Raw genomic sequence first — 25,698 nt, 5'->3', positions numbered from 1 at the left:
CTATATGCAGAAGCGATTATGATGATCATTACGCATTCTTTCAGCTCCAGAGGTTATTACAAAGGGCAAGGTTTGGATGAACAAAGGGATGAGTACAAGATCAGAATGGGTCAACAGACACATTCTGTCTCGTCGAGTTCCACCAATTCGCTCCAAACAGTTCGACCATACGCTCGTTCTTGACCAAAAGTGAAGGGTAAGGATGCGGCTTGCGAGCTTCCTCGCCGAAGTATCGATCCGTGCTGGCCGGTCCAATGGCCAACACACGCAACCATTTCGGAGGCACACGTTCTTGGTGACGAGTCGAACGCCGAGGGTTGCGCCGTGGAAGGGAAGAATCCCCACGTACTGTGTCGCCGTTGGTAGCATCGAGCATCTTGTCGAAGGCCTGAAGCACCCTATTTTTGACCTTCTGTGATGGACGCTTGACCTGTGGCCCGGCCAGAACAGCATTGCCATGAATGAAATATTGAGTGACATGTTTGAATGAGGATGGAAAAACAGACGCACAGGAGTTCCATTCTCGCCGAGGGGAGCCTCCGAGGTTTTCCTGGAGTATATATTTTTCGGCTCTAATGAACTAACGGCCTTGTCGAAAACAGCCTTCGAGATATGCGACACTATAGTACCCTTCCCAGAGCTCAGCTTAGCCTGAACAAGAACACCAATCAAGTTCCCATATTCGTCTCGGAGGGTGAGGAGGACATCAGGACGACAGAACGGGTCGGGGCGAAAGAAAGCAGTTCCGTTGCAGCGTTCTAGTGCAGAGGCCATCTTGTCGCCAGAAGGAGCATCGTAGCCAAAAGGGAGATGAGGCGCTTTGTCCCAGTTCACAGAGAACGAGCGATAGTCAGAGCCGCCCATGTGCTTGACGCCGACCAAAGTCACCTTTCGGTCTTTGAGCCAGCTCCATTCTGGCAAGTCAGATAACTCGAATGCGTGGTCAATGGGGGTATAGACGCCACCGAAGTGCTCCAAGAACAGAAATATCACCTGCCACTCGAGCACGTATCCGTTCATCTGGTTATTGAGCATGGCATTCGACAGCTGGTTTATCCAATCCATTCGGTCCTCCTGAGCGAAGTGTTTGATGATGGTAGCAAGGGCGACCGGTTCGTCGATGTAGATCGGGCCAGGGTCATTTAGATTCTCCATATTGTCCTTGTGAATGCGTCCCAGACCGATCTCGAGAGCGACCACGGATTTCGTTCTAACATTGGTGTGTTTGCTGCCGATAAGGAAGCGTAGGGACGCGTTCGTCATATCGCCCATCAACTGCAGCCTTTCAGCTGTCCGAAACAATGTGTATAAGTAAGAGGACAAAGCAATGTGGAGGGAAGAAGAACAAACCGTCAGGAAGCGCATCGAAGTTTGACCAGTTGACTATAGGCAACTTTGTGTCCAGGTAAGCCGCCTCCGCCAGAGTGAGCTCGGGCTCCAAGGCCAGGAAATCACCTGCGTCATTCGGAGTAAAGCCGTCCGTGATGCGACTGAAATACCGGTCGAAAAAACGATGCAAAGAAGCAGGCTTCATAATCAGCACTCCCTCTACAAACGCGACCGTTGTACGAGGTCTGAAAGGCTCTACATGAGCTATGGAGAGCATAGAAGATATCGTACGAATCGTGACGTACCTTCCCGGAAACCACCTCTTGCATCGCTCGAGGAGCCACGCGTGGCTTGGGTTGCTACCGCAAGATAGTAGGCTGTCCAGATGCTTGGTCAAGTACTCCTCGACTCCGTCCGCGTCGAAGCTGCCTGCCCCAGTGAGCGTCACCGTCGGACTGTCCTTGAAAGCGCTGGACTCGAGCACCCTCGTCGCCTCGCCCAGAGAGAGTCCCGTCCCACAAACCATGTATCTGTCCAGAAATGCGTATTCTGTTGAAGCTTTGAGCAACACGGACAGCGGGGGGCGTTTGATCTTGATACTCGTTTCGGAGCAGAAATGATTCGAAAGCTCTCCACTCAGGCCTACTTGTGCCTCGTCCCAAAAGACAATGAAACGTTCCTTGCCGATGGCGCCTGGCCCGCGAGCAAACCATCTGGTCTGCGCGATTTCCGACCATAGGTAGGTTATCTCCACCCTTAGTGTCTCCATATCACAGTGTCGTCCACACTCCGCTATGCGACGGAAGATATCGACTCCTTGCGTGAGCCTATTACAGCCAGCGAGTAGTGGGTCAGCCTGGAGAATGACCCACTCCAGGCGACACTCCTTCTCGGTCCACCACGATGGAACACTTTGGAGGAACCTGAGCAAGACCGACAAGCGAGCCAAGAGGATCATTGCGAAGCATCGCTCAGCAACAGCCTTGTTCGCATCGAATGCTTCCTTCGAAGTAGGCTGCGCGTGCCACTCGCTGAACAGAGGCATCTCGTTCATTACCCATTGCAAGTCAGTCGAGCCACGTCCATGTTCGCTTTCAGCAGCGACCTGAGCCCCTCTAGCCTCCGTGAAAGAGATATAGAAACCCCAGGCAAGCAGAAGGCATTCCAGGGCGATGCGAGACTTTCCAGCCCCAGAGACATTTGGGAACAGACTATTCAAGGGTGCCATTGGAAAAGCTCGTAAGCATGGCGAGTCATGGAAGAGGACGGAGGAATATCTTACACGTTCTTCTCGATGGTGAAGAAATCCTTTGCTCTTTCGACGATTGATGGGTCCAAACCTAGTTCTTGCAGAAGTAAGTTGACGAATTCGGCCCCTTTGTGCGTGCCGAACCGATCAGACAGTTTCTTGCCGTCAGCAAAAGCTTTGAACTTTTCGTCGAATTGATCAAGGGCCGCCTTAATTCCCTGTCTGAGCTCTGTAGTCGATACGTGGACTAGCTCGTGGATATGTCAGCCTCGGTACATGCACGAAGGGTGACGATATCCTCACCTTTAGATTTGTATGGAGAGGGCCCTTCTGTGTAGACGTTCGACGGGAGAGGCACTGGTTGTACACCCTCGGGCTTTACCTTAGCGACCCGTACAGTGGAAAATGCAGCTACAATTATAAGGTGCATGAAATGCTCAGAAAGGCGGGACATTAGAACCATGTAATGAACATACTGTGACTCATTAATTCATAATATGGACGAGGATTCTCTCTATCCGCACTCCTCAGATTTTCGGCCAAACGCCATATGTCGGGATGGTTGGCGAGGATGACCCCTCCATGGGAGGGTCGATCACATAGGCCGAGCTCCGGGAGCAGCGCAAGAGTCGGATATGCAATGACATCAGTAGTTGATAGAATCCGTTTCCAGTCTCGAAAGATGATCTCTTGGTCAGCAGAAGTTAAGGAGTCCCAAGCAGGGCATAAGTCACTAGAGAGTAGGTGAATAGTAGCCGCACTGGCAGAGCCTGAGGGAGGTGTGGTGTCAGAGCTGTCTTGTGATGACTGGAGAGACTCGCCATCCTGCGCGAGGTTCAACCGCGGACGGCGTGCAGAATGCAGTCGTGATGGAGATTCCTCAGAGCCTGTGTCGTATTCGGCGTCTAAGTCCGAGTGGTGGCGTCGCTTTGGCATGAAGAGGACGAAATATTATAGCGGGCAAGATGAGGACCGAGGGGGAAAGCGACGACTGGGAGCCTAAGAGTAGTAAAGACCGGGGCATTTTAAGGACCCTACACCTTATTGTTCTTCAAGATACAGAAGGCAAAGTTATCGTTCAAAGCACAGAGTGGCACGCTAGTATCGTTCAAAGCACAGGGCGGCAAGTTAGTATCGGTCAAACGCGCGCGGAGGATACTGTAACTTTGAACGTTGCCACCACGTTGCGGGCGGACACGTGGGAAAAAGTACGTGATGCAGCGCCTCTTCAAGTTAGGCCTTGTCCTTGTTGCTCAAAACGGGCCTTTACTTTCAACACCCATCATCTCTGTATTCTCGTTCAATGCCACCCATGTCCACCCCAACCGTAAAGCGTGCGCGCCCGTACGCATTTGAATCAGTCGACATCCCTCCAGAGAAGCGAGTTCGCATCCAAGCTAACTTATCGCACGACAGGCCAACCCGACCACGAAGAACCGTTGCCTCCTACCAGTCGAGAGACGCCACCCTGCCGAGCACACCATCCCCGTCGACCACGCCATCCCCATCACTTTGCTTACCAGGACCAACTTCTACGACGACGCGTGTGCTGAGATCTGCGACTAAATCCACACATCCGGTGAAAGAAACCTGCAGTGCAAAGCGTGCGCGATCGCCCGAGAACGAATCCCTCGAGCGTCCTCTCACGAAGCGAGCTCGTACCCATGCACGACTCTGGGTATCTACGATAGTAGCACCAGTACAGTCTCGAGGAGGCACTTCTTCTACGCCGACCTCATCGTCGACACATCCGACGAAGTCGACTCGCATTGCGAAGCCACAGCGCTTACCGGCCGCTGCGGACGCATCCAAATCATCTCGCTCGATAAAAACAATACCGCCCAGAGAGATACCTCCACCATCCAAAGCGCCATCCGCCAACCTACGATCACTGTCTCGAAGCTCGCCCCCATCTTCGGGTGACCGTACGATACACTCCACCGCCACCAAGCGCCCACGCCCATACACATCCGAGTTACTCGACGGTCGTCCAACGAAGCAAGTCCGCTTGGAAGCTGGCTTGTCACAGAACGAACCAACCCCGCCGGGGAGAACCATCACATCCTACCAATTGAGATCGAATACACCGTCCCCATCAACCGCTACATCCAAATGTCTACGCTCACCGGAACCATCTTCCACGACGACACGCGTCCTAAGATCTGCGACCAAATCTACCCATCCGACGAAAGATACCTCCAATGCAAAACGTGCGCGATCACCTGAGGATGAGTCTCTCGAGGGACCTCTGACGAAACGAATTCGTATTCAGGCGCGACCCTGGCTACCTACACTGGTAGCATCCGTGCAATCTCAAAAAGCTACCTCATCGACACTCCAAACCAAATCGACACGTACCGTAAAAACGAAGCGCTCATCAGCATCTACGCGCGCATACAAATCATCTCGCTCGTCTAGAGCGGTGCCACCCAGACAAATACCAACACCATTCAAAGCATCACCGTATCCAGGCTCTCCTCCATCCTCGGCTTATTGTATGGTGCGCCGCACCGAGAACCATCCCACTCCAATTCAACCCGGTCTCCAGCGTCGTCACAGGGATGTTTTCAATCTCCTTTACGGCGGCAGCCTCATGATTCTCCGCTGTTTCGGTGTTGTCGAACTTATCATGGCATTAGGACTTTGGTCCGGGAGCAGAAAGGAGCTCTCTGCTTTTGCCCGCGAACATAAAGACCTATACGACATTTACTCGAGGGCTTCAGAGAAGGGCGACTTGTATGAGCTTTGCACTTATCGTGAGCTACCTTGCATACCATACCACCTTCCTAAATATGTGCTAATAGTGAGATGTTCGCAGCCGCACTTCAAAACCCAGTTGATCCTATCATTGAACGTGTCTCTTCGGAATGTGACAGTCTGTTTCAACACATCCGAAACGGTAATCTACCGTCTGCCTCTTTTTCGACACAGCCAGATGCTGCCCCGCAACATCTCGGCAACTTGGATGACCTGGACGCTGCGGAGGCACTCAAGCGTGTAGACCAAATCTTCTCTTCTCAGAGGTCAGTCGTCATTTCCACTCCTGCTATCATCAGTATCGTTGACATGGCGCAGAGCCTTCGTTACAGCGTCTTCGTCTGCGAAAAGCCGATTGCTCGCCCAGGATCTTCTCCAATATTGGGGCTTCTACTTCTCGTTTACCTCTGTTGCCACATGCCCAGTCTCGAAAGACCTTGAGCTTGCGGCCAAGATGCTTGAGATGAGGCTCACAACGTCGCAGCTTGGCGATGACAAAGCCACCATCGCGCAGGAGTGCTTTTATGCCCTCTACCTCGCCCGTGTTGTTGTTTTCTCTGAGTTTCTTGACAGTCTTCCTGATGATATCAGCGAAGAGCAAGCCCGGAAGGAATGGTTATATTTCCAGCTTGCGCCTCCTCGTGCATCCGGTGACTCGGAGGACGACGTTTTTGCTACCGTCTTTCGAGCGATCTCGACTAGCGACCCGGAGGATATCCGGAAGAGTGCGAAGGGCCGAATGATTTCCGCACCGTGGAAACATTATAAATGGTTTCCAAAGTCAATCAGGGTCTTTCAGAAGGAGGGCGAACCTTTACCTCTGTTGGATGAGGATACCGACCCGCCCTTGCATCTCATCGTTGACGAAATCACACCACATGGTGCTGAATCCTCCGAGGCTTACGCTAGTCGTCGCGCACGTCGCTTCCAGGAGTTGGTCTATGCGCTTTTCTGGCCGGAGGCCATCGCATAACGGGCATGCGATCACGGTTCGTACCTTCTGTCTAGCATTCATATTCAGCTATCTGATAAGTTCTCTCATGTAGAAATTGATCATGACCGCCCACTCGAATCGTCTGCTTCTCTCGCCAATTCTTGTCCCGTCTGTTTCTCTCGCCGATTCTTGTCTCGTCCAACTCTGTGCATTATCAAAGTTTCGACTATAAGTTTTCCCCATACGATTCAGTCAACAGTGTTATTTTTTACTATCTTTCCCGCTCTTGTATTGCTCGTTATTCATCATGTATTAATTGCTCGCTATTCCTGTATGACTACACTCTTGTAGTACGCCAAACTCATGTATTTTTCGTTATCCCTGTAGAAGTACTTACACCAGCCGCCACAGCAAAACATTCGCCTTCCTGTGACCAACACGTCAGAATTTCTGAGTGGAAAGTCGTCGTTGTCGGTGTGGCATCTTGATGTTGTTCAAGTCCCCTCTCTAAGGCGTGTTCCAAACCTTGTGTTGTAAATTCGAACACACGTGGCGTTACTGATCAAGAGCTCGATGTGGCCCAAACGCCGATGCTGCTTCAGCTTGCCCGTATCCCGTTGCCAGCTTCGTCGACCTAATTCTTGGAAAATCGTTTCAAAGACTCTCATATTGTTATCGTAGAACGTTTCGTCCGCGGAGAGGGAGGTTAACGGTACCGATCCTCGCCAGAACCTAGTTGCGGACAGTTACAGTAACATCGGTCAGTCGCAGACCATCCATTGGACTCCTCATTATCTTGCGTTAGAGATTAGCATATGTATAATTTTCGATTCTCTTGACCAAGCCTGACGTTCGAATTCCATCACAAAGTGCTCGATACTATCGCTATTCCTCGATGTCCCAAGCCAAGATCGCCATCATAACCGGAGCATCTTCTGGCCAGTCTTGCGCTCCCATTGTATGAACATGCATTGACGTGTACATTCATGCACCCCTCTCAAGTGTACAGGCATCGGCCGTGCGACAGCCGTTGCACTTGCGGAAGCCGGATGGTCTGTCACACTCACCGCACGCCGAGAGACCCAGCTTCTTGAGACTCGGTCGGTATGCATCCAATCACGCAAGGATCGTACTGGAACGGATATTGGAGAGGATTCTTTCCTGGTTGCACCAGGAGACATCACAAACGAAGAGTTTATTCGGCAACTTTTTGCAAAGACAGTAGAAAAGTTCGGTAGGTGACACTTGACCGAATCTAGGTGCAGTGCTAATTGCTCACTTGCTTTGTATGCTAGGTCGTGTCGACATGATCTTCAATGTATGATTCATGCCTCTGCATATTTGCCTCATAATTGCCGATTTACACTCAGCTAATGTCTTGGATGTCTAGAACGCAGGCATCTCAGCAAACGGAACGCTCACCGAAGACCTCTCGCTCGATACCTTCAACGCAGTGATGACGACTAACGTCACCGCTCCTTTCATGTGTACACGGGAAGCGATACGTGTGTTCAAAGCGCAGAACCCGCCCGGAGGTACGACTTGATGATAAATCTTACTCGCCACCGAACGCTATTCCGAGAGAACTAATTCGTGGATGGCGTTTAGGACGTATCGTCAACAACGGTTCTCTGGCCGCACATGCCCCTCGGCCAAACTCGCTAGCATATACTGTGGCGAAACATGCTATCACCGGGTTGACGAAATCGACAGCGTTGGACGGACGGGCGCATAACATAGCGTGCACTCAAATTGATATTGGTGTGCTCCTCTTCTCAACCAGTCCACCCTACATTACCCTCAACACTGACTCGATCATTTTGCTTGCTCCGGTGCATCTAAATCTTATTACCGACAGGCAACGCCTACACACCTATGTCCTCTGCCCACAATGGCCCTTCACTCCTTCCAACGGACACGAACCCTGAGGAAGATAGAAATATCATGCACCTTCAGCCATATGGGAAGATGGCACCGGAGGGTTCATTCGACGTGAAGTTTGTAGCGAGCCAGATCGTGTCTATAGCCAGTTTGCCAAATAGCGTGACGGTTCTAGAGTTCAACATCATGTACGTCTCTGTTTGTTTGATTATTCGGTCTCTCGCACTGAAACGTCTGGATGATTAGGGCAACGAATATGCCCTATGTGGGACGTGGGTGAAGGAAAGATGGGTTGAAGAAGCGATTTAGGATTATTTTCTGGAAGGGTGTACATAGGGGTAGGGGTATCGCTGCCGAAGAGGTGTACAGATTAACTATTGAGTTGGATATAATATAAGAAAGAAGCGTTCGCGAAGGCACGCCACATGTTCCAACAAGAAGCCAGCCGCCCTAGCCATAATTACTATCGCACAGTGATATCACTGCCGGATCGTCACCTCAGAACGTTGCATGAGCTCATAAACTCCACGTCACTCCGTACTTCAATAATACCTCTCCAAGCTCCTGTGCCGTCGATGCCTGTGCCCGAGACCAAGGCTTCGATGCCTATGATGATGATGATGACCAGTCTGTGGGATAACCACGACCGGTGGCTGCTGCTGTCCCATCCCGCCGTAGCTGCCGCCAGACGAGTAAGTCGAAGGGTAGCCCTGCGAGACGGGTAAAGCCGCGGGGCCTTGCGGATAACCCGTGGAGTATGAAGTCGAGGGTGCCCCGCCGTATGAAGTCGAGGCAGGAGGGAGGACGATCGATCCTTGTGCATATGAAGCGGGGTAAGAAGTGTGACCGGGATAGGGCGAAGAAGAAGGCATGGGTACAGGCATCGATGCAGCTGAGTTATAGGTGTTCAACGCCCCAACACCTCCAGCACCTCCAGCACCAGCCCCGACGCCACCGACGCCACCAAGGTAGGGTGATCGATTGATGCCGTCTCTATACCCATACCTGCTGCGTCGAAGCGTGGAGTCATCAAGTGCATACGGGTCGAGTGAGTATGAGGACGAGTATGGAGAGCTGGCCGTAGAAGGGGCAATGGAATTGTGGCGCGTGCGACGGTATCCCCCTCCTCCTGTGGTTCCATAGGGGTCGTTGGCGTCGTATTCGAGATGGTTTCTGAATATTAAAGCAGCGCTTGCAGCTGCTGCTTCAGCTGCGGTCCGAAGGCCGAATTCGTCGTAAGCGCGGCCGGTGTCTTGCCAAAGACGCTGGACTGATAGATTGACGTCGTGTGAGATGAAGGTGCGCAAGTCGTTTCCACGATTAGGAATAGACGGACGAACCTTCTGCTACGGCTGTGGCCACCAACGCCTCTCGTTGCCGTTCAGGGCGACTATATAGTGACTCGTACAGCCTTGCGTTATGATGGATGTAAATTCGATAGGCTTCGTAGGCAGCTGCGTAGCCAATCTCAGTAGGAAGCATCCTAGCGACCTCCCCCTGCATTTCAGAGTGATCAAGTTAGACTCCACCAAAGGCGTCAAGAGGTGAAGCGAAATCTCAAACTCACGAGGCCAGCGTATGCAAGTCTGTGCCATCTTTTCGCTTCGTGTTTACCAACACCCAGAGCTCCAGAGGCGAGCTTGTTCATGGCGTACTCGTACAAATCCCTGTGATGTACCACCACTGATAAGCATATGTACTTCCCGAAGTATGATATACGCACAAATCTTCTGTCCGTCCCACGTGGGCTCTGTAGTAGTCCCGTCCGCCCCCTTTTTGAGGCCGTCAGTAATCTTGTATATAACTAATGGGCGAGGATACTTACATGATGGGCTAGTAAGGTACCCTGGGGATGGCGGAGGTCCAAATTGGTCTTCAACGGAACGGATGTTAAATATGCCATCACCCTGAGCTGAAACCCGCGAAAGGCACTCACATTGCTGTGTTCCCCAGCCGGGAGCGTGAGTCTGATACCAGTTATATGCCATGGTATAGACACAATCTATTCGACAAGGAGAGGAGAAATTTGGAATAGGCAAGAGTTTATTTTATATTGCTTGGTCTGGCGCAAGCTGTATGAAGGGAAAGAGAAAGAGAGAATTTGCTCCGTGGTCCGGTCGACAGAAGCTCTTATACGCATCGGAGCCTATGAGACCGACGCGCTATGATAGCGTCACAAGTTCAAAACTTCACAGCCAAGGAGAGATAAAGTTCGCGCTGTCGAGGGCCATGCACCTGGATTAGAACACCCATGGAGCTCCGAACCCACCGACTTTGAAACTCGAGACGAAATGCACTGCTGCGACCTCGAGCAGGACGGGTGTTCTCGCTTTCAATGGAATGACGTCATGGTGACTCAGATAGGGGTCTTTTTGAGCTGCAAAAGTGCGACATTTTCATGGATGGATGTTGTTGAAAAGCGAGAAATCAGCGTCACGGGCGACGCGTAAGATTGATAGGAGAACCGTGCCGTTCGGCACATAATAGAGTGTCCTAATATGGCCTTCAGAGTCGCACAGCCGGACTTGACGGTTGACGTCGCTCCCTATCAAGAAACGGTCAATACGGACGTCGGAGGTGTTACGGAGGGAGCCTCACATATATCTTCAAGCCGGTTCGATATCATTCATCTCCAGCCAGAACTGACCACGGGAGAAGCCGGCCACGAGTGCATACCCTCCCACCGCCTGCGTTAGAGAAAAAACATAGAAAAAGACACCAATCACCGTGGGTTCGTTCCTGCCAGTTTCGGTGAAACATTCAAGCTCAAAGAGGGATAAGTATTCACGACCCGACCGTGGCCGCGAGTGGAATATCATGACGTGCCAGAATACACAACATCCATGACGTCGTAACCTCAACAAGAAGCGTCTGATCGTTCGTGAGCATGGATGATTATTCGAATAACTCTTTTCTACCGAGCAGGAGTCTTTCGAAATTCACAGCCGGTTCAGTGTGAGTCCAAAGCTTGTAAACCTGATGACTGTCTTGCGAGGGAGCAGCAAATGATGCCAGTGGCGCGATCCTAGTACAACAGCTGGCGGGTCCGGAGAGCACCAGAAGGAATAAAGAAAAGCGATCAACAAAAGATTAAGAACTGCATCGCCGGAGACCGATGGCATTTACCTTACCTTACCTTTGACTGTGATGAGGGACCGTATTCCTGTGTATTTGTCCGGAGGAAGCGGACGAACAGCAATCTTGACCGTTTGAGACTGGACAGGTGATGATCATTTCCTTCAACAGGAAGCCTCAAGTCGTGTCCCTGTCATGGACCAGTGACCCGCTTTTTCTCTGGTTCACCTGCGTATACACCTTGCACAAGATCGTCTGTTGGCCTAAAACTGTTAGCTTTGCGCGGTCCTCAAGATGGACGAGAGCTTACCTCAGCCTGAGAGACCGGTCATATGCAGTGCCGTTGACAAGAAAGATCAGGTCTAGTATGACGAATTACGGATGGACAGACGAGGATATAAGACTTGGAACCTTGAAGATAGCAAAGATGGGGGCCCGCACTAGTCTGGAAGTCAAAGCATAAGAGCCGCCCTCTTCAGTTTCAAGCGTCATCCCCAAGACTCTATGCTATCGTGTTCCGAGCCCATCTCCTGGGACGCGAATAAGTAACTCTGACCTTCCCCCTCGCATTCTTTGCCAACCTCGGTCCCAGTAATAGAATGTGTACGCGAAGGGTCTGCCGTCGACTGCATCATCTCCACGTCGTCGTTGGCGCTGCTGGCAGCACTGTGTACCTCTCCTTGACCTGCTTCCTGCCCATTACCGCTGCTTGTATATGCCTTGGGCCCGGAAAGCGACGATAATGTAGACATTCGCTGCTGCCGTAAGCCTGTCGGAGATGGGAGAGGTGGCAAAGGCGCACGTAACGAAGACACAGGTTTCCATCCTTGAACTTGAACTTTATTACGATCTCGAGTAGTCGTTATCGCCGCCATCATCATCTCCGTCAAGCGGGACGGAATCGGGGTAGCAGTGCGGACCTGAGTTCTTTCGGGTTGTGCGTTGGGGCGAACGCGAAGTTGACTGGAGATGCCGATGGGGGTTATGAATGCAGCATTGCGATCGCGGTGACGCGCACTGTCCAATTGTACGCTGTTGATGCTGATTCCTATCTCTTCCATGATGGCATCGACGTCGCGCGGTTTACGGAGTGGAGGCGTGACGGGAGGGGGTGCTTGTACATCCGTCGTGATAGAGGACCGCGCAAAGGGCTCGACGGAGTGAGGCGTGCCATTGGTATGGGGGTAATTAGATGGGACATCTTGCGTGGAGCCATTGGTCTGAGTCGGAAAAGAAAGATCCATAGCAGTCGAAGTACGACGGGGAGGTGTTTGCGGGACACGATATATATCATCCGTTGGCACTAAAGTCGAATTACTTATTTGTGAGTCGGGCTGTGCGTCTTCGCCCCCGCCTGACTGACGGCCTGAACGCACGATGAGACTGGGTCCTGACGGTCAGTCGGACGTCTATGGACATAAATCACGCACCTGGGGTTGCCCCTCCTTCTCTCGATAGGGCAGACTTCGAGCCCGTGGAGTTTCTAGCACTATCAAGACCATTGATAATACGTTGTGGCGGAGGAGGCGAGATACTATGGACGCTTGGAGTCGAAGGTCTGTTCTTGCGTGGTGGCGTATGCGGAAGTGTTGTAGACGACACCGAGGGTCGTGGTACTCCGAACGACATCAGGGGTCCATGATCATCCGGTGATTCAGACGGACGATATATCGCTGCGCCATGGTGCGGTGAAGGAATCTGCACCTTCGCATCCGGGGGAGCAAGCTGATGTCTGAGTCGTGGATCATTCCCCGGTCGAACTTGCATTGAAGGACGATGATCGATAGTATGCGGTCGTGCGGTTACCAATGTATGTTCCGCAAATTTCGACTACGTATCGTTAGAAATCAGCGGAAGATCAACAAAGAACTTTGAGAAAGGAGCTTCTACCTCTCGGCACGGCATACCGTTCTCGCCAACTTTTCCCTTGTTATCAAATGACCTCGTATAATCATGCCTCTCCTCACCGCGATCTTCACCCTCCACCTTCAATTTCGTAACGTCACTGTGCTCAGCGACATCCATGTCCATTTGGCCACCCTCCTTCTCCCTTTCTACCATTCCACTTCTACTCTCCCTCCAAGACTCCTCACCCCTCGCTCCCACCACGCGCGGTATCTCCCCAGACCCTTGAGACTCATCAGAACCCTCCGAACGCTCGTTGTTCTTCCTCAAAGGCGAGACGTATATCCCTGGAGCGGGAGCAAAAGCTTTCGACGCGTCCTCTTCCACTTCGAAGTCCATTTGGTTCTCGACATCTATATCCATATTACTACCTGCTTCCTCGCCAGAGGGTCTCTGTGCATTGTCTTCATGGCGTTGGTTCGAGTTCGAGTTTGAATGGGACACGGTGGGCCGTCGTGGAGCGGGGACTTCCCAGCTCGGATACGGAGTCGGACTGCGGGATGGTGGTATACTCTGACTTTGCTCGTCGTTATTGTGTTGGATGAATGGTGGAGGGGGCTCGTGGTCAGTGGGGAAATCAGGGTCTGTAGAACGGGATCGTCGAACGAGCGTAGAGGGAAGACTATACGCTTCGTCGTCTTCGAATTCAAGGACCGAGTCTTCGGGAATAGGAGTGAATGCGTTGAAATTTATGTTGCTGTATGGCGGAGCAGGTTTTTGCGATTGTGAGTTCGATCTGCGAGAGTTGAACCATGCGGGGCCGGCGAGGGGGTTGGAGGGACGAACGACCGTCGACTTCGAATCCGCGCCTGCATTCGAATGTGAACGACCGTCTCTCACGAATGGCTCCCATCGAAACCCTAGCGTCTCATAATCCACATCCACATCTAAACCCCCATCTGAAGTCTCATCGACATCCATATTCCTCTCGCCTGCACTCCCGCCCTCCATGTTACCGACTCCGTCGCCGTCCATCTTCCTATCGTCTTCAACCCTGCCTCGTACCTCCCCCTTCCCTTCCATCTCAGCTTCAGAAAGGAAAGGAGACGAATATGATTCCTCGCCCACGTCTACCGCATCGTGTGGGATATCGAAATCAGAGGATGGGTCCTCGGTCGGAGACGAGAAGTATATAGGCGGAGGTGCTTTACGGGAAAACGAGAACGTTGAGAATGTAGGGCCGGGGAGGGAAAATGGTGCTGGTGCTGGTGCTGGTGCGAGAGCGAAGGCAGGAGCGGGAGGCGAGGAGAGTGAGGAAGATGAAGGCGTGTTATATGGGCTTTCGATATGGACGTCATGGTTCAGAAGAGTATCGTCAGGGTCATGGAAGTTCGAGGGACGGGAAGGGCCGTCTACATCCACTTCCATAGGTATGAGAGTCGCTGCAGTAGTCGAACTAGACGGTCCCGATGCATGTTCGTTGGATGAAATGATGGGAGAAGAGCCTGGGTGACGTATCGTAAGGAGTGGACGCGATTTCGTGAGCGCCTTGTGAGATGCGGGGTCGCCAGAGGCCGAAGAAGAAGCAGAGATTGGCGGAGACACGGTGTCGTGACGTTCGGCAAGTTGAGCGGCTTCAGGAGAGAGATCAGAAGGAGAGGTAATAGCGCTGCGACGGGATGGACGAGACGAGATGAAAGAGCCGAGAGTGGATGATCCAAATGCGATGGTATGAGCCTGGCTATTCCGATTGTTGAAAGGCAAAGAAAGCGCAGAACGAGACGAAGAGGTCTGGTATGCAGGTGCGTTCTTCCAAGAAGGCGGTGACACAGCTGTGATTTGACGAGAAAAAGAGACGTTTCTAGCAGGCCCAGGTCTCGAGAACGGGATCGGTTCATGAGGGGATAAGTTAGAGGGAGACAATAAGGCATGCGAGTTGTTCAAGTGCATAACAAGAGAAGGCGTAGGAGCAAGAGCAGGAGGCGCAAGAAGGGGAGAAGATAAAGCATAGAGGTCATTTGGAGCAACTTGGTGAGTGAAAGCAGGCGCATATATGTGATCAGGAGGGATGAACGAGTCTTTGGTCGAGGAATATGAAGCAGGTCTATCGTCGTCGGAAGCATGGTGAGTCATGTGAGGCGCATATACCGAGGTATTCAGAGGAGAAAGGTCGTTAGACTCGATGAGACTGGTGTCCGGCAGTTCAGCGGGCGGTACGGAATCGCTGGAAGGAGGGTGGAATGAGAAGACATTATCAGGGTCCTCAGTCCTGGAGGTCGGTACATTTGTATTCCCCTTGATAGGCCGAGTCTCGAAATTATGGGGAGCAGAGTTTGAAAGAGACACGAGATTTCGAAGAGGATGTCGAGAATCAAGGCCAGATAAGGCGCCATTCAGCCAAGATGGGAGAGGCTCGACAGGTCGCGGTGGTTCCGGCTCGACAAGATCAGAGTTTGGCGATGAGCTTCGATGATTCGAAGAGCTAGCATCTTTCATCTTGAGTACCGAGAAGTCCTTTCCTAGTCGACCTTCAGTGAGTGCACTAGTGTAAGCATCGAGAGGTGTATGTGGCATGTCATGACTACTGATAGACGAAGATCCAGAAGAATGGCTGGGTCGGTGACGAGGCTTTGCGATGGGTCCTCGGGACATGAGATGGACTTGGTCGATCATGTTGTCGTAGCGATTGTTGAGACCGTCAAGCCGTCGACGTTTAACGGGATGCATGGCGAGGTCCGGTACTACTTGTCCTGATGAATCACCTCTTCAACGGTAATTCCGATTAAAATCATGATGCAGTGGGCTTGCCTTGGTCTGTCTTGATGATCGTGGAGGACAGTCTGAAAAATAGTCGGCTCGTTGCACCGTGGCAAGAACTTCTCGGACTCACCGACTGTTTGGAAACCCTTGGAGAGCAGATGCTGCATCGCTCACAGGAGTTTTCTCTCGCTGAGAAAAGATGCGCGAGCGACTAGGCATCGAGCAAACCTATGGGACGCTCGAGCCACTCGGTGGCGACGGCGACGGCGAAGAAGGAAGAGGCTTGGAAAAATGGCTGGACGCGTCGCTGCTGCTCGTGACCGCGACGCGTCCGCACGTGGCGGGCCGCTGCCGAGACCATTACAGGAAGTCCCGCGGCACGGAGCCATCGGGAATGTGCTTATCCTCATCGAGCCGTCTTTGATATCGGAATTTCTCAGCTAAATACAGCTCATTATGGCGGAAGGACACGTTGAGCTGCTTGTGAACCGCCTCCGACGTCCCCCTTCTCCGGTGCCATGCCAGCCAACAATGCTCACACAACCGAGAAGGTCACAATGGACTGGATAGCAGGTACTGTACTAGTACCTACGAGCTCAGTCATTCTGACTCTCCTCGTTCTCTCTGGGAGAGATAGGAGTCGCGATATTTCAGCTGGACTGACATCATTTCCATAAATTTATACAGACTCCAAAGGGCCTGTCATGCCTGCAGTGTATACTTCTGTGCCACAGGACTCTATAGACTCAATAGAATTCCCCGTCCAGACTCGTAACAACTCTCATAAACAGAGTAAATGGACTCGCACCTGGAAACATCTCCTCGCCTCTCTCCTCATCATCTCAGTCGTCTCTCTCACCGCACGCGACTTCTTCTATCGTCGCCACCTTCATCCGTATGCGCCACACTATGGACATCTTCCTCACGGTGCTCACGTCAGTGACAAACATCGTAATCCGGCATACTTGGTTGAGGCTAAACATGGCGCGGTCGCAAGTGAGAACGTTAGATGTTCGAATATTGGAGTCCAGGTCATGAAGGATGGAGGAAACGCGGTCGATGCGATGGTCGCCGCTATCTTCTGTACTGGCGTCGTGAACATGTTCTCGTGAGTATATCCTTCAATTGAGTAGCATACGCTACTCGTGCTCTGTGTCATCAGCAATTTTGCGCAATCTCGTTCGAATGCCATCTCGTGGTTCGCAAAATAGCCATTTATAACGTCCACTTATATCTCCTGACCTTACCCACACACGCTAAACAACGAACTTCACAGCTCTGGTATAGGTGGCGGAGGCTTCATGACCGTCCGCCTCCCTCCCTCTACACCGAACGGCACCTCGGAAGTTTGGACCGTTGACTTCCGTGAAACAGCACCATCCGGTGCGCACAAAGACATGTACACCGACGACCCCGACAAAGCTCGTTGGGGCGGTCTCGCTGTCGCTGTTCCGGGCGAAGTCAAAGGCCTCGAAGAAGTGCATAAGAGGTGGGGTAAACTGCCTTGGGAGAGGTTGGTCAGGCCGAGCGTGGAGTTGGCATCGGGATGGGAGGTCGACGTGGAGTTGGGGAGGAGGCTGGAGGTGAGCTCATATACAATGACATTTGGCTCAACGTATGTGTCGTGTGCTGAACCGTTGATATTGCAATTTGGTATTTTGGTATAGCTCGACATCTTCCAGGACTACATCCTCTCCAACCCCGACTGGTCCTCCATCTTCGCCCCCAACGGCGAAATCTTAACCGAGGGGTCCACCATCCGCCGCACCGCCCTTTCGCACACCCTCTCCTCCATCGCTACCAATGGCTCTTCGGCGTTCTACGCCGGCCCCATCGCTGCCGCCATGATCGAAAAGATCCAAGCCACAGGCGGGATCATGACGCTAGAGGACTTGGCTGGTTATGAAGTTAAGGTGAGGAGGGCATTGGAAGGGAGTTATAGGGGTAGGAAGATTTACGTACCGCATGCGCCGACGAGTGGAGGGGTGTTGTTGCATATGTTTAACTTGGTGGAGGGTTATAAAGAGGAGAATTGGATGGAGGAAGGGAGGACGGGGTTGAATGTGCATAGGATGTTGGAGGCAATGAAGTGTAGGTGTTGTTTCCTCATATATTCCCGTTTGCGCGGTTGGGCTGATAGGCCTATTGGTAGTCGGTTTCGCGGCTAGGACGAAAGTCGGAGATCCAGCGTTCATGGAGGATACCCAACGGATTGACGAGATCCCGACGAAGGAGTTCAGTGCTCGTATTTTCGCGAACATGACCGACGTGTGTACCCTCGCCTACTGTTCTATCTTATTCGCACGACACTTATCCTTATTGTTTACTGTGTTGGTGTGCCGATAGGACTACACTCACCCACCAGAGTACTACCAGCCGGAGTACGACGTGCCACTCAATCCTGGAACCGTGAGTTGCAACTCGAGCTTAGCCCCTGTCTCATTTGCTTCCGTGTGGCGCGCCACATTCCATTCCGTCACTGCATCGACTGATGATCAAAATATGCGCAGAGCCATACGTCGGTCGTTGACAAAGATGGTATGTGTCTTTCTTCTTGAAATCTTTCTTATTTTTAGTTGAACCCGAACGTTAGGCATGGCTGTCGCGCTCACCACGACCGTTAACCTTATATTCGGCTCGTTGGTGATGGACCCAGTGACGGGCGTTCTGTTTAACGATGAGGTACGGCCCTTTTATTTATTTCTTCTGATTTCCTCTGCTACGCCGATGGACTGACTCCAATACTGGAATTCTGTAATTCAGATGGACGGTAAGTTACCCCGTCGAATCTTGGGAGCTGTGGGCGGAATGCTGAACATATGTATGCGATGTCATGGCATGGTGTGATGTAGACTTCTCGATTCCAGGGCATCCGAATGCGTTTGGACTCTGGCCTTCGCCTTGTATGTCCCCCTTTCCCCTTCCTGCTCCGCCTTCACGCCCCTCCATCCTGAACTGATCTTACCCACCCATCATGAACTGATACTTACAACTATTTCAACTATTGCGTATACAGACAACTACCCTGAACCAGGCAAACGCTCACTCTCCTCCACGACGCCTATGATCCTCGAATATCCAGATGGTTCATTCTATACTGCAATTGGAGGATCGGGTGGTTCGAAGATTTTCCCAGCCGTGTTCCAGGTGTGTTCGCTCTCTCCTGGACTACTCCTCATCATTCCCCATTCACCCTGAACGCTTCATTCCTACCTCTTCCACCACTGTTTATCCCGTCCTCCTTGACATGGCCGGACTCGTACTTAACCGTGCTGCATTATACTTTGTTCGTGTCTCCATAGGTTCTCCTCAACATGGACTGGGGCGACGACGTCAGCGCGGCTATCGAACAAGGAAGAGTGCATGATCAACTCTTCCCGCTTTCGGTGGAGGTGGACGACGTGATCGACCCGGTAGTGGTCGAGGAGTTGAGAGGGAGGGGACACAATGTCACACGTAAGTCTTTACTTCTCACCTCTTCATTGCCTTCGAAGGAACCTTCTGTTTCCCTTTTAAACTCTGCGAGGCCGAGGCTGTTTTTGAAGGGGAAATGAGAGACGGGAGCTGACCTGCGTTGTCTGCTTTGGTTGTACAGTGATGGATATCAATAGGGTGTCGTCGGTCATCCAGGCGGTGATGAAGACGGAGGATGGGAGGATCTTTGGTACGTCACGTCACACGTTCCTTGTCTTTTTTGTTTTTGCTTTCCAGACAAGTCTGACGGCGACTTGTTCATAGCTGCGAGCGACTCGAGGAAGAACGGAATTGCGGCCGGATACTGAGTATTCAGTCTGAATCCGGAGGATGCTTGCGTGATATACGGCGCACATACTAGATTGACTTATTTTTGCTCCTAACTCGGGATTGACACATCTATTGTGGCCTTTATTATCTCTCTGTGCAGTTTGCAGTGTTATACCGGGTGACAATACACGCGAAGCGTAACTGTTACACGCCCCGCTAAACGGATCACACGTCGACACTACCTCCACGTCCACATCCAGAAACAATTCTCGATAAGGGTTAGGTGGCTCGAATGATGGTTCTTCCAGGCCACGAATAGGCCTTGGATCGCATCTCGAGCGAAAAAGCTGGTCTATGTACAAGTTCGTCGTGCAGACCTGTCCGAAACTCTGGGTCTCTGTTAACGTCGACAACCTCACGGTGAACCTCCAGACCAGTGGTTCTATTTATGTTTGTGAGGAGGATTACAATGGCGTGATAGTGAGAACAAGGAAGGTAAATATATGCAGAGAGTAGACAGGAGAAGGAAAGCGACACCAATAACGACAGTTTTCCGCTTAGGAGTTCTGACGTGTTGGCTGCAGGAAGACAAATGTCTTGCTGTGGCGGCTAGTGTACTTGTACAGGAATAACGAACAATACATGACTGTGGCGTACTACATGGATGTAGACATACAGGAATAGCAATAAATACATGAGTGTAGTCATACAGGAATAGAAAGCAATACATGAGCGTGAAAGATAGTAAAATAAGTATAACACTGTCAACTGAATACTATGGGGAAAACTTATACAATCGAAAATTTGATAATGCACATAATTGGACGGGACAAAAATCGGCGAGAGAAGCAAATAATTCAAGTGAGCGGTCATGATCAATTTCTACATGAGAGAACTTATCAGATCGCTGAATATAACTCCAAGACAGAAGGTACGAACCGTGATCGCATGTCCGTTATGCGATGGCCTCCGGCCAGAAAAGCGCATAGACCAACTCCCGGAAGCGACGTGCGCGACGACTCGCGTAAGCCTCGGAGGATTCAGCACCAGGCGGTGTGATTTCGTCAATGATGAGATGCAACGGCGGGTCGGTACGCTCATCCAACAGAGGTAAAGGATCCCCCTGCTTCTGAAAGACAATGATTGACTTTGGAAACCATTTGTAGTGTTTCCACGGTGCGGAAATCATTCGGCCCTTCGCACTCTTCCGGATATCCTCCGGGTCGCTAGTCGAGATCGCTCGAAAGACGGTAGCAAAAACGTCGTCCTCCGAGTCACCGGATGCACGAGGAGGCGCAAGCTGGAAATACAGCCACTCCTTCCGGGCTTGCTCTTCGCTGAGATCATCAGGAAGACTGTCGAGGAACTCAGAGAAAACGATAACACGGGCGAGGTAGAGGGCATAAAAGCACTCCTGCGCGATGGTCGCTTTGTCGTCGCCAGGCTGCGACGTTGTGAGCCTCATGTCAAGCATCTTGGCCGCAAGCTCAAGGTCTTTCGAGACTGGGCATGTCGCAACAGAGGTAAATGAGAAGTAAAATCCCCAATGTTGGAGAAGATCCTGGGCGAGCAATCGGCTTTTCGCAGACGAAGTCGCTGTAACGAAGGCTCTGCGCCATGTCAACGATACTGATGATAGCAGGAGTGGAAATGACGACTGACCTCTGAGAAGAGAAGATTTGGTCTGCACGCTTGAGTGCCTCCGCAGTGTCCAGGTCATCCAAGTTGCCGAGGTGTTGCGGAGCAGCATCTGGATGTGTCGAAAAAGAGGCAGACGGGAGATTACCGTTTCGGATGTGTTGAAACAGGCTGTCACATTCCGAAGAGACACGTTCAATGATAGGATCAACTGGGTTTTGAAGTGCGGCTGCGAACATCTCACTATTAGCTCATACGTAGAAAGATGGTATGGTATGCAGGGGAGCTCACGATAGGTGCAAAGCTCGTATAAGTCACCCTTCTCTGAAGCCCTCAAGTAAATGTCGTATAGCTCTTGATGTTTGAAATGAAAGTCAAAGAGCTCGTTCCTGCTCCCGGGCCATAGTCCTAATGCCATAATAAGTTCATGGAGACCAAAATAGCGGAGGATCCCGAGGCTGCCGCTACAAAGGAGATTGAAAACATTCCTATGACGACGCTGGAGACCGGGTTGAATTGGAGTGACACGGTCTTCGGTGGGGCGCACCATACAATCACCCGAGGATGGAGGCGAGTCTTGAGACAGTGATGGTAGGGCGGTGGAAGGTGCTTTGGATGGCGGTGTTTGTCTATATAGTGTCGCTTTAGACGCACGAGCTGGTTTGGATGTGTGCATGGATGTCAGTGAGCGCTTTGATTTTGCAGTACGAGTTGACTTCGCCGGGAGTGTCGATGAGGGTGACATGGATGAAGTAGATTTTTGAGATTGCAGGGGCGCTGCCAGTGTAGGTAGCCAGGGTCGCGCCTGAATACGAATCCGTTTCGTCAGAGGTCCCTCGAGAGACTCATCCTCAGGTGATCGCGCACGTTTTGCGTTGGAGGTATCTTTCGTCGGATGGGTAGATTTGGTCGCAGATCTTAGGACGCGTGTCGTCGTAGAAGATGGCTCCGGTGAGCGTAGAAATTTGGATGTAGCGGTTGATGGGGACGGTGTATTCGATCTCAATTGGTAGGATGTGATGGTTCTCCCCGGCGGGTGTGGTTCGCTCTGTGACAAGCTAGCTTCCAAGCGGACTTGCTTCGTTGGACGACCGTCGAGTAACTCGGATGTGTATGGGCGTGGGCGCTTGGTGGCGGTGGAGTGTATCGTACGGCCACCCGAAGATGGGGGCGAGCTTCGAGACAGTGATCGTAGGTTGGCGGATGGCGCTTTGAATGGTGGAGGTATCTCTCTGGGCGGTATTGTCTTTATCAACCGAGATGATTTGGATGCGTCCGCAGCGGCCGGTAAGCGCTGTGGCTTCGCAATGCGAGTCGACTTTGTCGGATGTGTCGACGATGACGTCGGCGTAGAAGAAGTGCCTCCTCGAGACTGTACTGGTGCTACTAGCGTAGGTACCCAGAGTCGTGCATGGGTACGAGCTCGCTTCGTGAGAGGACGCTCGAGGGATTCGTTCTCGGGCGATCGCGCACGCTTTGCACTGCAGGTTTCTTTGACCGGATGTGTGGATTTAGTCGCAGATCTCAGCACACGCGTCGTTGTAGAAGTTGGTCCTGGTAAGCAAAGTGATGGGGATGGCGTGGTCGACGGGGATGGTGTGCTCGGCAGGGTGGCGTCTCTCGACTGGTAGGAGGCAACGGCTCTTCGTGGTCGGGTTGGCCTGTCGTGCGATAAGTTAGCTTGGATGCGAACTCGCTTCTCTGGAGGGATGTCGACTGATTCAAATGCGTACGGGCACGCACGCTTTACGGTTGGGGTGGACATGGGTGGCATTGAACGAGAATACAGAGATGATGGGTGTTGAAAGTAAAGGCCCGTTTTGAGCAACAAGGACAAGGCCTAAGAGGCGCTGCATCACGTACTTTTTCCCACGTGTCCGCCCGCAACGTGGTGGCAACGTTCAAAGTTATCCTCCGCCTTTGACCGATACTAACTTGCCGCCCTGTGCTTTGAACGATACTAGCGTGCCACTCTGTGCTTTGAACGATAACTTTGCCTTCTGTACCTTGAAGAACAATAAGGTGTAGGGACCTTAAAATGCCCCGGTCTTTACTACTCTTAGGCTCCCAGTCCGAGTCGTCGCTTTCCCCCTCGGTCCTCATCTTGCCCGCTATAATATTTCGTCCTCTTCATGCCAAAGCGACGCCACCACTCGGACTTAGACGCCGAATACGACACAGGCTCTGAGGAATCTCCATCACGACTGCATTCTGCACGCCGTCCGCGGTTGAACCTCGCGCAGGATGGCGAGTCTCTCCAGCCATCACAAGACAGCTCTGACGCCACACCTCCCTCAGGCTCTGCCAGTGCGGCTACTATTCACCTACTCTCTAGGGACTTATGCCCTGCTTGGGACTCCTTAACTTCTGCTGACCAAGAAATTATCTTTCGAGACTGGGAACGGATTCTATCAACTATTTTGGTCACTGCATGTTCGACTGTTGCGATGCTGGTGGGGCTCGGCCTTTGCAATCGACCCTCCGATTCAGAGGAAATACTCGCAGACCATCCTGACATATGGCGCTTGGCCGACAACCTGAGGAGTGCGGATAGAGAGAATCCTCGTCCATATTATGAATTAATGAGTCACAGTACGTTCATTACATGGTTCTAATGTCCCGCCTTTCTGAGCATTTCATGCACCTTATAATTGTAGCTGCATTTTCCACTGTACGAGTCGCTAAGGTAAAGCCCGAGGGTGTACAACCAGTGCCTCTCCCGTCGAACGTCTACACAGAAAGGCCCTCTCCATACAAATCTAAAGGTGAGAATATTGTTACCCTTCGTGCAAGTACCGGGGCTGATATATCCACGAGCTAGTCCACGTATCGACGACCGAGCTCCGACAGGGCATTAAGGCGGCCCTTGATCAATTCGACGAACAGTTCAAAGCTTTTGCTGACGGCAAGAAACTGTCTGATCGGTTCGGCACGCACAAAGGGGCCGAATTCGTCAACTTACTTCTGCAAGAACTAGGTTTGGACCCATCAATTGTCGAAAGAGCGAAGGATTTCTTCACCATCGAGAAGAACGTGTAAGATATTCCTCCGTCCTCTTCCATGACTCGCCATGCTTACGAGCTTTTCCAATGGCACCTTTGAATAGTCTGTTCCCAAATGTCTCTGGGGCTGGAAAGTCTCGCATCGCCCTGGAATGTCTTCTGCTTGCCTGGGGTTTCTATATCTCTTTCACAGAGGCTAGAGGCGCTCAGGTCGCCGCCGAAAGCGAACATGGACGTGGCTCTACTGACTTGCAATGGGCAATGAACGAGATGCCTCTGTTCAGCGAGTGGCACGCACAGCCCACTTCGAAGGAAGCATTCGATGCGAACAAGGTTGTTGCTGACCGATGCTTCGCAATGATCCTCTTGGCTCGCTTGTCGGTCTTGCTCAGGTTCCTCCAAAGTGTTCCGTCGTGGTGGACCGAGAAGGAGTGTCGCCTGGAGTGGGTCATTCTCCAGGCTGACCCACTACTCGCCGGCTGTAATAGGCTCACGCAGGGAGTCGATATCTTCCGTCGCATAGCGGAGTGTGGACGACACTGTGATATGGAGACACTAAGGGTGGAGATAACCTACCTATGGTCGGAAATCGCGCAGACCAGATGGTTTGCTCGCGGGCCAGGCGCCATCGGCAAGGAACGTTTCATTGTCTTTTGGGACGAGGCACAAGTAGGCCTGAGTGGAGAGCTTTCGAATAATTTCTGCTCCGAAACGAGTATCAAGATCAAACGCCCCCCGCTGTCCGTGTTGCTCAAAGCTTCAACAGAATACGCATTTCTGGACAGATACATGGTTTGTGGGACGGGACTCTCTCTGGGCGAGGCGACGAGGGTGCTCGAGTCCAGCGCTTTCAAGGACAGTCCGACGGTGACGCTCACTGGGGCAGGCAGCTTCGACGCGGACGGAGTCGAGGAGTACTTGACCAAGCATCTGGACAGCCTACTATCTTGCGGTAGCAACCCAAGCCACGCGTGGCTCCTCGAGCGATGCAAGAGGTGGTTTCCGGGAAGGTACGTCACGATTCGTACGATATCTTCTATGCTCTCCATAGCTCATGTAGAGCCTTTCAGACCTCGTACAACGGTCGCGTTTGTAGAGGGAGTGCTGATTATGAAGCCGGTTTCTTTGCATCGTTTTTTCGACCGGTATTTCAGTCGCATCACGGACGGCTTTACTCCGAATGACGCAGGTGATTTCCTGGCCTTGGAGCCCGAGCTCACTTTAGCGGAGGCGGCTTACCTGGACACAAAGTTGCCTATAGTCAACTGGTCAAACTTCGATGCGCTTCCTGACGGTTTGTTCTTCTTCCCTCCACATTGCTTTGTCCTCTTACTTATACACATTGTTTCGGACAGCTGAAAGGCTGCAGTTGATGGGCGATATGACGAACGCGTCCCTACGCTTCCTTATCGGCAGCAAACACACCAATGTTAGAACGAAATCCGTGGTCGCTCTCGAGATCGGTCTGGGACGCATTCACAAGG

The 25,698-nt window shown here is 51.9% G+C and overlaps 8 protein-coding genes across 8 annotated transcripts; 4 read left to right on the top strand and 4 right to left on the bottom strand.

Moving 5' to 3' along the window:
• Positions 1-100: 100 nt before the first annotated feature.
• Positions 101-3,514, bottom strand: STEHIDRAFT_115317 (uncharacterized protein; the record flags this gene model as incomplete). The annotated part of the gene is made up of 7 exons (XM_007309782.1): positions 101-430; positions 511-1,289; positions 1,351-1,490; positions 1,635-2,540; positions 2,612-2,825; positions 2,882-2,989; positions 3,055-3,514. The coding sequence occupies 7 exons, from the start codon at positions 3,512-3,514 to the stop codon at positions 101-103; spliced, it is 2,937 nt and encodes a 978-aa protein (XP_007309844.1).
• A 376-nt stretch (positions 3,515-3,890) lies between these two features.
• STEHIDRAFT_162168 (uncharacterized protein) lies at positions 3,891-6,308 on the top strand (the record flags this gene model as incomplete). Its single annotated transcript, XM_007309781.1, has 3 exons — positions 3,891-5,334; positions 5,397-5,601; positions 5,654-6,308. 3 exons carry the CDS (start codon positions 3,891-3,893, stop codon positions 6,306-6,308), a joined length of 2,304 nt encoding a protein of 767 aa, XP_007309843.1.
• Positions 6,309-7,164: 856 nt separating this feature from the next.
• On the top strand, positions 7,165-8,430 carry STEHIDRAFT_162167 (short-chain dehydrogenase/reductase SDR; the record flags this gene model as incomplete). Its single annotated transcript, XM_007309780.1, has 7 exons — positions 7,165-7,227; positions 7,272-7,503; positions 7,565-7,587; positions 7,660-7,804; positions 7,878-8,030; positions 8,128-8,338; positions 8,397-8,430. 7 exons carry the CDS (start codon positions 7,165-7,167, stop codon positions 8,428-8,430), a joined length of 861 nt encoding a protein of 286 aa, XP_007309842.1.
• Positions 8,431-8,692: 262 nt separating this feature from the next.
• STEHIDRAFT_162166 (uncharacterized protein) lies at positions 8,693-10,138 on the bottom strand (the record flags this gene model as incomplete). The annotated part of the gene is made up of 6 exons (XM_007309779.1): positions 8,693-9,420; positions 9,491-9,647; positions 9,718-9,817; positions 9,874-9,922; positions 9,976-10,023; positions 10,087-10,138. 6 exons carry the CDS (start codon positions 10,136-10,138, stop codon positions 8,693-8,695), a joined length of 1,134 nt encoding a protein of 377 aa, XP_007309841.1.
• A 1,575-nt stretch (positions 10,139-11,713) lies between these two features.
• On the bottom strand, positions 11,714-15,797 carry STEHIDRAFT_162165 (uncharacterized protein; the record flags this gene model as incomplete). The annotated part of the gene is made up of 4 exons (XM_007309778.1): positions 11,714-11,755; positions 11,807-12,591; positions 12,656-13,055; positions 13,116-15,797. The coding sequence occupies 4 exons, from the start codon at positions 15,795-15,797 to the stop codon at positions 11,714-11,716; spliced, it is 3,909 nt and encodes a 1,302-aa protein (XP_007309840.1).
• A 516-nt stretch (positions 15,798-16,313) lies between these two features.
• STEHIDRAFT_125432 (gamma-glutamyltranspeptidase) lies at positions 16,314-19,796 on the top strand. The gene is made up of 13 exons (XM_007309777.1): positions 16,314-16,938; positions 17,107-17,413; positions 17,498-17,921; positions 17,983-18,098; positions 18,177-18,239; positions 18,341-18,368; positions 18,424-18,512; positions 18,558-18,564; positions 18,683-18,733; positions 18,847-18,977; positions 19,133-19,286; positions 19,426-19,494; positions 19,569-19,796. The coding sequence occupies exons 1-13, from the start codon at positions 16,535-16,537 to the stop codon at positions 19,610-19,612; spliced, it is 1,887 nt and encodes a 628-aa protein (XP_007309839.1). The 5' UTR covers positions 16,314-16,534; the 3' UTR covers positions 19,613-19,796.
• A 258-nt stretch (positions 19,797-20,054) lies between these two features.
• Positions 20,055-22,977, bottom strand: STEHIDRAFT_142410 (uncharacterized protein; the record flags this gene model as incomplete). Its single annotated transcript, XM_007309776.1, has 6 exons — positions 20,055-20,456; positions 20,514-21,184; positions 21,237-21,441; positions 21,504-21,841; positions 21,867-22,017; positions 22,080-22,977. 5 exons carry the CDS (start codon positions 22,975-22,977, stop codon positions 20,530-20,532), a joined length of 2,247 nt encoding a protein of 748 aa, XP_007309838.1. The 3' UTR covers positions 20,055-20,456; positions 20,514-20,529.
• A 367-nt stretch (positions 22,978-23,344) lies between these two features.
• Positions 23,345-25,587, top strand: STEHIDRAFT_162162 (uncharacterized protein; the record flags this gene model as incomplete). Its single annotated transcript, XM_007309775.1, has 7 exons — positions 23,345-23,804; positions 23,870-23,977; positions 24,034-24,247; positions 24,319-25,224; positions 25,285-25,302; positions 25,369-25,508; positions 25,577-25,587. 7 exons carry the CDS (start codon positions 23,345-23,347, stop codon positions 25,585-25,587), a joined length of 1,857 nt encoding a protein of 618 aa, XP_007309837.1.
• Between the last annotated feature and the right edge of the window lie 111 nt (positions 25,588-25,698).

The sequence above is a fragment of the Stereum hirsutum genome (genome assembly GCF_000264905.1).
Source record: "Stereum hirsutum FP-91666 SS1 unplaced genomic scaffold STEHIscaffold_18, whole genome shotgun sequence".
In the NCBI taxonomy this organism is placed as follows: domain Eukaryota; kingdom Fungi; phylum Basidiomycota; class Agaricomycetes; order Russulales; family Stereaceae; genus Stereum; species Stereum hirsutum.
The sequence above is the reverse complement of the archived record's forward strand: the minus strand, read 5'-3'. Positions and strand labels throughout refer to the sequence as shown.

Coding starts and splice junctions, on each gene's coding strand:
- STEHIDRAFT_125432 (XM_007309777.1), top strand. CDS start 16,535: ATGCCTGCAGTGTATACTTCTGTGCCACAGGACTCTATAGACTCAATA. Junction 16,939..17,106: donor GGCGTCGTGAACATGTTCTC/GTGAGTATATCC, acceptor CGAACTTCACAG/CTCTGGTATAGGTGGCGGAG. Junction 18,734..18,846: donor TGGACTCTGGCCTTCGCCTT/GTATGTCCCCCT, acceptor TTGCGTATACAG/ACAACTACCCTGAACCAGGC.